Genomic DNA, 9,468 nt, shown 5'->3' with positions numbered 1-9,468 from the left:
CATAAAGACACAAAAAAGCTGAATGTAAAAGCATGGAAAAATATATGCTAGGCAAATACTAAGCCAAGGAAAAGAAATTGGTGTAGGGATATTAATATTGGACAAAATACTATTTAAAGAAGAAAGCATAACTACAAAAGCAGAGTACTGCCACGTGGTAATAGAATATTTCCTACCAGAAAGATGTAACAAGTCTAAGAGGCATGTGCCCCCCAAAACAGCATTAAAGTATATAAGGCAAAAATGGACAGAAGTATAAGAAGAAATCAATAAATTCATATTCAAGGTAAATGTTTAACATTGCCTTCTTATTAACCCATTTTTCTATGAGATACAAAATTAACAAAGATACAGAATATTTGAACAATACAAAGTTTGACCTAATAGAAATGCAAAGACTTTTGCACACAAATAGAAAACACACATTTTTTTTCAAGAACACAGAACATATATGAACACGGATCATGAGAAAGGCCATGAAGTAAGCCTTAAGCATTTCAAAAAGATCGTTGTCATAAAGACTACATTATCTAATACCAATGCAATTAAGTTAGACATCAGTAATCATTTTTATAAGAAACTATAGCCCTCCTCATTATTTTGGAAGTTAAAAAAAAAGAACTATTTCTCAACAACTAATGGGTTAAAGAAATCATAATAGAAATAACAAAATATTTTGAATTGAATCCTAATAGAAATGTTCCTCGTCAAAACATGGTGACACAGGGGCAGCCCCGGTGGCTCAGAGGTTTAGCACCACCTTCGGCCCACGGTGTGACCCTGAGGGCCCGGGATCAAGTCCCCCATCAGGCTCCCTGCATGGAGCCTGCTTCTCACTCTGCCTGTGTCTCTGCCTCTCTTTGTGTATCTCTCATGAATAAATAAATAAAATCTTTATTTAAAAAAAAACATGGTGACACAGCCAACACCATATATAGGGAAGCTTACAGCCCTTGTATTAGAAACAAAGCCTCAAAATTAATGAGCAATGCATCAAACTTAAGAAATTAGAATAAATGCAGAAAGTGAAAGAAAGCGATAATAAGGACAAGCAAAGAAAAAGAACATTCTATAGAGGTAGTAAAAAATACCCCAAAGTAACTCTTTTGAAAAGTAAACATTTGTCAATATTGATCAAGAAAAATAGGCAGAGTCTAAGAAACTCAAAAGTATCTCTGATTTACAAAGGGATCTCATATCATCCTTAGTTTTTTTTTTTTTTTTTTTAAAGAGTCCTCCTTACTTCGGTCAAAGTTCTTCATGGGAAACTTGAACCCAGAGACCAAATGTGACTTGCACACAGTGGTGATGAGCTCATTTTGCACTTCTCTGGTCTTAGCGCCAATCTTTTGTTTTACTTGGGCAGGCATTTCTTGCAGAGTTTTTTCTTTGACTCAGAGGCCGTGGCACCTCTTAAGATAGGTGAGTATTGGGGTATGGGTATCTCAGGGTTGTCCTCCAGTCCCGTCAATTCAACCCACCTCCATTCATGGAGGCCTTACATTGTGTGGAACATGGGGACATGATCTCTCATAACAGAATTCATCTTAGAGAGGAATAATAGCCATGGGATAATAGCTTGGCAAGCCACCGGGACAGAAACTGAGGGCGCTCACAGGAGCCCAAGCCCGAGAAGTGATGGTTAAGTTGCTGTGAGTGAGAACATGAGAAGAATTTGGGTTCTGCTCCTTGGATTGCTGGGGAGGGAAGATCAGAGGAGAGGGAAAGAGCAGAAAGGAGGCCAGAGGGTGTGAAGCTGGGGACCACATGGACTGATGTGGTTAGAATCTATTCCCCAGGGGGCTGGAGTAGCTGACGGGCTGCTAGGAATGAGGCCTACTGATCTTCAGCCTGAGTAAATGTGAGATGCTGCGATGCATCTTTATTGTAAAATATTTTCAGCTAACCTACTGTAAAATTGTAAAAATGGAAGGCTGGTGGCCTGTCATGTCAGGCTCCATGGTGAAAGAGAACAATGAGCAGGATCTTAATGCCCGTGGTGACCATGAGAATGTAAGCCCCCTGGAAATTAGCAGAAATCTTGTAGGGGACGACTTTGAACTCCCGGGTGAGGAAATGGTGTTTGTATCGGTGATGGTTGCATTTGGCTGCAAGTGGGCTGCCAACCATCACTACCACCAAAGAGGGGTTAAAGCAAGCAGGTAACTGGTGTGGTGTCTCAAGTTTGTGACAGGGGACAGAGGTTCCTTGCATCTTGCTGTAAAATTGTAGAACTCCAACTCAGTGTGTGGTTTCTGTGCTCATGATTGCATGGTGGCTGCTGCTCCTGCAGAGATCTTGCCCATGTTCCAGGAAAGGAAAAAGGGGAGGAAAAAAAAAAAAAAAGCCGGATGCACGAATCTGTTCTCTTTGGAAGATTTTATTTATTTATTTGCGAGAGAGAGTGAGTGAGAGTGAGCGTGCACAAGCAGGGGTGTGGCAGGCAGAGGGAGAGGGAGAAGCAGGCTCCCTGCTCTGTCCTCTTTTGAAAAGTTTTCTCCGAAGGCCCATCCAGTGATTTCTGCCAGGTTCAGTCACACGGTCACACTTAGCTGCAAGAGAGTCCGGGAAGGAGACTATCTTAGCTGGGCATATCGCCACCCGGAACAAGATCTGGGTTCCGTCATTAAGGAAGACTTGGAAACGGCTATTGGGGAGGCAATTAGCCATGTCTGCCACCAAGCTCATCTAAACTAGAGCTAAGTGGGCTGGGAGGTCCCAGAAGCCATCTGGGTTATTTGGAGATGAATAAGCCCTCAAGGAGCTCACGACGTAGAGGGAAAGACAGACACCTAATTGGAACAATGAGAGCACTGGATTGCATTTTAATATACGGTGGTCGGGGGAGGCAGTAGAAGTCTGCACAGAGGGCTTTGCAGCACAGAGGCGGGACAGCCTGGCTGGGGAGGGGAGAGGCCCCGGAGCAGGGGGCACCTGACACCGTGTCTGTGTGCGTGGGGAGGGAGGGGACCTCCCACAAAAGAGACCCTGTAAGTGAGCACAGGGGTGTGAGTGAGCGTGGTGTGTGTGGAATCACCAGCAGGTTCATACATGGGGCTCTCAAGTCTAAGGTGGGAAGGGACGGGACATGATGTTGGAACTGTCAGCAGGGGCAGACTGCCAAGGGCTCACTCTGCTAGGGTAAGGACCCTGGCCTGCATCCTAAAGGATGTGGGTGGGGGGTGGGGGGTGGGGGCAAGAGGCTTTGCTCTAGCAAGAGGCAGAGGCAGGACAGGAGGTGCATAGACAAGAGGTTGTCTCTGAAGACTCTTGGATGGGGAGCAGAGTCTATGCTAGCCCCTCCCCAGGTCTGCAGGTGGGTGACGAGTTTGGGGTGGTGCTCCTCACCGATTCCACCCAGGAGGGGCAGGGAGGGAGTGGGAGGGGCCATCAGGGTGGGGGAAGACAAGGAGAGCCCTTCTCATTAGGTAGAGATTTTGGAAACAGAATTTTAGCGGAGGAGTGGAGATCTAAGCGGTTTCTCTCCTCTTTTAAGGTCGAGGGGATTGCCCTGAGAGGGGCAAAGGAAGCATCCAAGGTCAGGGTCAGAGGACTGTTGGCTGAGCTGCCTGGAGTCCAGCGGCCTGAGCCCGGGATGGGTGCTTGTGCCTTTCTGGCCGTCTTGTGGGCTTCAAAGGAAGAAGCAGCCTCCGGGGGGTGCGGGAAGGAGGCTTCGGGAGGGAGGCTTCGAGGCTCCGCAGCAGCTCGGCTGCCGCGCGGGTCAGGCCTGGGGGCTGGGGGACAGTAGGGGCGGGAGGGCGGCCGCGCGGACGGCCGCCAGGCTGTGGGCAGGTGGGGTGCAGGCGCCGCCCAGGGCCCTGCTCCATCAGCCGCTCTGAGCCTCACCGCGGCGCCCCCACCTGTGGACCCCGGGGTCTCAGGGGCGACCCTCGCTCACCTTGTCGCGGCCGGCCCCGGACCCAGAGCTTCTCGAGACTGACCCCCGCCCCCACCCCGTGCTCTGTGCACCTGCCGCGGTGGGTCGGGGTCCCCCGCCGGGCGGCCTCCCCCGAGGGCTGGAGAGGGGCCCGCGAGCCGTCCGCAGGTGGCGCTGCGCACCCGGGCAAAGGCGCGGCGGGGCCGGGCGGGGCGGGGGCCTCCACCCTGGAGGGAAGGCGGCGAGGGGAAGGCCCTCCAGACTTCAGAGGGGATGCCCAGGCTTTGGGGAGCGGCGAGGAGCGGGAGCGCGAGCCGTCACAGCAGGGGCCGAGCCCAGGGCGCCGGCGGGGCAGGCACTGGGGGCGCGGGGGGCGCGGGGCGGGGGGACCCGGGGACACCTGCGGGCGCGGGGACACCTGCGGGGGGTGGGGGGCGGGGACACCTGCAGTGCCGGGGACACCTGCGGGGGGCGGGGACACCTGCGGGGGCGGGGACACCTGCAGGGGAGGGGACACCTGTGGGAGGGGGGCGGGGACACCGGGGGGGCGGGGACACCTGCGGGGGAGGGGACACCTGTGGGAGGGGAGGGCGGGGACACCTGCGGGGGCGGGGACACCGGGGGGGCGGGGACACCTGCGGGGGAGGGGACACCTGTGGGAGGGGAGGGCGGGGACACCTGCGGGGGCGGGGACAGCTGCAGGGGAGGGGACACCTGTGGGAGGGGAGGGCGGGGACACCTTCGGGAGGGGGGCGGGGACACCGGGGGGGCGGGGACACCTGCGGGGGAGGGGACACCTGTGGGAGGGGAGGGCGGGGACACCTGCGGGGGCGGGGACAGCTGCAGGGGCGGGGACACCTGCGGGGGAGGGGACACCTGCGGGGGAGGGGACACCTGTGGGAGGGGAGGGCGGGGACACCTTCGGGAGGGGGGCGGGGACACGGGGGGCGGGGACACCTGCGGGGGAGGGGACACCTGTGGGAGGGGAGGGCGGGGACACCTGCGGGGGCGGGGACAGCTGCAGGGGCGGGGACACCTGCGGGGGCGGGGACACCTGCAGGGGAGGGGACACCTGCGGGGGCGGGGAGGCGGGACACCTGCTGGGGTCGAGGACACCTGCGGGAGGGGGGCGGGGACACCTGCGGGGCACCCTGGCTCTCCGCGGGTCCGGGCCAGCCCCCCTCATCCCCGCCGCCCCATTTCACACGCAATCGGAACCCGCGCACGTGATTCTTATTAAAGGCCGCAGCGCCCGCGCCGAGGACCGCACGTGGGAAAGAATTGCGAACCGGCTTCTAACCCTGTTTTGCTGAAAAGCCGGAGGCAGGGCTCCAGGTGCAGTTTATTTACTTTGCAGGGGGACCGGGGCGAGAGTCTGAGGGGCTCCTGCCCCCCCCCCCCGCGCTAGCTTGCGACCTTGGGCGCACCGCCCCTTGCTTGAGACTCAGTTTCCTTACTGGTTGCGGGCAGGGCTGGGGCTGGGGCTGGGGCCTGAGGTTTCGGGAGATGCGCTCGCTGCAGAGCTTCTCCGGGTTGTCGGTCTCACGTAAGGGAGGCGCAGGAGGCTGCGACTGGGCGTTGGGGGCAGGAGGGCGCGCAGGACCCCGCCATCCTATGGCGTGAGGCCTCCTGGGGGGAGAGGCAATGTGGATGGGGCCCTGGGCGCTGGCCCAAGACCAGAGACAAACAACCCAAGGAAGGGCCGCGCAGCTCTACCCTCCCGCGCGGCCCGCCAGCCTGAGTTTTCTCTGGAAGGCCCCGGCTGCAAGCGCTGGGCCACCTCCAGGCCTGGCACCCTGCCCCCCCATCCTTGTAGCAGATGTTGGGCAGGAACCTGTCCCGTGATCCCTAAGATGAGGCTGGACTGTCACTCACACCCTCCCCGAGGCTGTGGTCCAGGGCGGAGAGCACTGAGTGACCGCTGTGCCCAGGTCACACGAGGGCAGGAGACCGTGGGAGGATGGAGAAAGTTGGGTGGGGGCTTGGAGAGGCAGCAGCCGCATGGGTGCACCCCCCATGGGAAAAGCCGCCAAGAACCTGGAATCTTTGGGGATCTGCTGGACACGGAGTCCTCTCTGAGACACCAGAGCATATCCCAGACTACTGCGGGCGAGCTTCATCATACGTCATTATTATTATTTTTTAAAGATTTGATTTATTTATTTGAGAGAGAAGGAGTGGGGAGGGAGGCGCAGAGGGAGAAGCTGACTCTCCACTGGGCAGGGAGCCCGACTGGGGGCTGGATCCCAGAACCCCAGAGGATGACCTGAGCTGAAGGCAGACGCTGGAGCCACCCTGCACCCCCATGATTGTTGTTTCAATGATGATTCTTGGCACCTCCCTTTTATTGGCTGCTTCCTGCAGCGTCTACATCAATCTTCATAACAATCTATGAAGTAGGGGCTGTTGTTATTCCATCTTACGGGTAACAAACTGAGGTTTGGGGTCCCTTCCCGGGTCCCCTGCTCCATGGCCGTCTGGACAGCACACCCAGAGCTCATGTGAGCTGCCAGCAGCCCTGGGAGGTAGACAGGGCCCAGTGTGGCTCCCATTTATGTGACTGGGAAAGGGTGCTTCTGAGAGGGTGGGTCACTTGCTTGGGACACACTGTAAGGATGCAAGCCAGGACTTGACCTGGAGACAAAGTGGCAGCCTACACCCAGTATGTCCTTGGGTCCCTTGGTGGGTCCTCACCCCACCCTGCAGTAACCCTAGTAATGTCCAGCTCATCCGCGTGGGGGTTAGGTGCTGCGTGGCCTACTCTTACCAGGTGGTTAGAATTTCAGGCTGGTGGGCTTGGAGGGTAGTTTCATCTTGAAAAGAGGATGAAGTAGAGGGGCCTTGAGAAGCCCTAGAACTGTTGTGTGGAACTTCAGGCATCAGCAGGGGTGAGGCGTGGTGACCTCTCACCCAGCCTACAAAGAGGGCCATTCAAGAGTCCCTGCCGCCCCACCCCAGCATCCTTGGCCTTGCTTTGGTTTTTACCCTCTGACCTGACATGTGTGATAGAATCTAGCCTGGCCTGAGTCATCCAAACTCAGATGTGATCTGAAGGGACCCAATATAGAAGCCACAACAATCAGACAAGCCCCATACTCTTCGAGAAGGGTGGGCATGTGTGCTTATGGCCCAGGAAGCAGGTCGCCATGGCCAATGAAGGTATTTACAGCAACCAGGAACTCCTCTCGTTCCCCTCCTTCTTCCCATCTACCACCATGGTAGGAGCTCTCCCTGCTCGAGCTCAGAAATCCTCTTGGGCTCCAATGCAGGGCTGCACACACACCCCAAGGGAGGGTGAAGAGAACCTTCCTTTACCACCTCAGCTGTGTGTGCTACGGGGTAAGCCGAGCATGAACATGGCTGGAAGCGGTTTCTCTGCCCAGCTTCTCCCCCGTTGCAACTCTTTTCAATCATACATTTGATTGGTTATTGCCCAAATGTCCTCACTGTTGAGACTGGAGATTTCCTACAGCTCCAGCTGAGCTTCAGGGGCCCTGTAGACTCTACCATTCTGGGACTTACCCTGAGCTTTTGGAAGATGCTTTGGTCCTTTGACCCATACTATCCTTAAGTCAGGGTAAGGTGTTTTGGATTTCCTACCTATTGTATAAAGTGTTCGTGGGGGGATTGGCTGAGGTCCCCCAGGTGTGATATATATAATTGTGCTACAGTGAGGAGAGTTGAGGTTCTCTAGACAGGAGGTGAATCTCAAAAGCAAATTGCGGATGGAGAACACAGCTATTCACAGCCATGACCGTAAGCAAACAAGACTCCCCACAAAACGATATAATGCACTTTCCTTGGGCACCGTATGTGCACGTAAATGAATAAATAGAAGGCGAGGAAGCATTCTCAGGGACCTGGGGAACGCTCGACCCCTCCGCCTCCCTCCAGGGAGAGGGGAAGAAGGGTCTGGAGCCGAGCTAGGTACAGAGGGACCTCAGCTAATCTGTAATGGTTTAATTTTTTATGAGAATTAGTCGTCTAATTAAAAATTAAAATTTAAAAAAAAGTTTGCCCTTTCTTGCAGTTGCCCCAGACTACCTGCTTTAAGCTCCACGTTGGTGTTCTGCGCCATGGAGAGCGCGCTCCATCCGTGCCGAAACCCCAAGCATGTGCGGAGCACCCCGCGTACCGGGTGCTTTACCTGCGTGAGCTCATTTGCCAGGTGCCTGTAGCATGACTTCAGAGCCTTTGATCTGGTCCCTCTGAGCTCCTGCCCCTCCAGACTCTGGACGTAATTTCTTTAGCCTCACTACAGACGGCTGCCTGTTCTTCCCTGGCTGCCTGGCTTTCATCCCCTCTTTCTCATTCCTTCTCTCTCTCTCTCTGTCGGTGCAGGTCGTACCCCATTCCCTGGCTGGTTCTTCAGATATTTAGGGATCATCTACCATGAGCTCAGGGCCATCGTCATCAGAGCCTGCTGCTCTGTGGCCTTGGAGCCTGTCCACCTCTTCCCGTTCCTGTTGTCACTCCTTAGCCAGGCCACTGTCCCCTTTTCGTCCGTCCCTCCGATCCTCTTCCCAGCCAGAGTGGGATTTCTAAATCAAATCTGATCACACCCCTCCTTTGCTGAAAACTCTCCATGGCTTCCCATTGCCCTAGGGTCCAGTTAGCAACCTCGAACGGCCCACGGGACTGCTTGGTGTGACCCCAGCTTAAATCTGCTGCATCTGTGCTCTGCCTACACCGAACACCGTCGGGTCCCCTGGCCGCACGCTCTGGTCTCTGAGCCTTAACACATGCCCTCCCCTCTGCCTGCAACACTCTCCCCATTACCTCATTTATTTCTGGCTAATTCCAACTTCAGCCTCCGGTCTTAGGCAGCCCTTCTTCCTGGCAGAAGCATCTCTGAGCCCTGTCCTCCCACACCTGCACCCAAATGAGTTCTGGGTGTCTCGTTCTCAGGTCACTTATCACACTTCATATAATTGCATGTTACATTTGTCTGTCTCTCCCACCAGGCTATGAAGTCGTGAATGCAGCATCTTGAATTATAATAATGACAACCCCCCACTGCAGGGTGAGGTTTTGTTGCCATAACATGGGTCAGGTACCCGCTAAGCGTTTTGTTCGCTTTCCACCATCTCATTCCCACCTCCCTGTGAGGTGGGAGCCACCGCGATCTCCACCTTCCAGATGAGCCTCACAGAGGGAAAGCTGACAAAGTCATGGGGCTAGTCGACCACGGATCCAGGATTCAAGCCCCAGCAGCCTGACTTCGGAGCCCACCCCTTCGTCCACTGGGAAGGGCAGGGTCGTGTCTGTCTGATTCACGACTACATCCCCGGCTCCTAACACAGTGCCTGGCATCTAGAAGGAACTCAGTGACTATTTGTTGAATGAATAAATAAATCACGAGATGTTCGCTGATGGGCAGCAAATATAATCCCTGCTTGGATTAGTTCCTTTTCAATGCGGTGAGGGGAAGCAGAGCTACGTTATTGATCCACACCAGAAACCGCTGGCATCGGTAAGTAAGATGATCTGGAAGCTCTCTAGCTGGGCAGCCTCGCTGTGGCCGTTCACTTGGCTCGGCTGGGCTGCCTGGCCAATGGGATCTGATAAGATGGGCCTGGCCACACAGGAAA

General features: G+C 55.1%; 1 protein-coding gene across 1 annotated transcript; it reads right to left on the bottom strand.

The window, feature by feature from the left end:
- Window positions 1–3,842: 3,842 nt before the first annotated feature.
- On the bottom strand, window positions 3,843–5,997 carry LOC125754057 (proline-rich protein 2-like). The gene is made up of 3 exons (XM_049104293.1): window positions 5,755–5,997; window positions 4,700–4,834; window positions 3,843–4,358 (listed from the first exon to the last, which is right to left on the bottom strand). Exons 1-3 carry the CDS (start codon window positions 5,995–5,997, stop codon window positions 3,843–3,845), a joined length of 894 nt encoding a protein of 297 aa, XP_048960250.1.
- Between the last annotated feature and the right edge of the window lie 3,471 nt (window positions 5,998–9,468).

This window comes from Canis lupus, chromosome 30 (genome assembly GCF_003254725.2).
Source record: "Canis lupus dingo isolate Sandy chromosome 30, ASM325472v2, whole genome shotgun sequence".
Lineage (NCBI taxonomy): Eukaryota > Metazoa > Chordata > Mammalia > Carnivora > Canidae > Canis > Canis lupus.
This window is presented reverse-complemented; position numbering and strand designations above follow the sequence as displayed.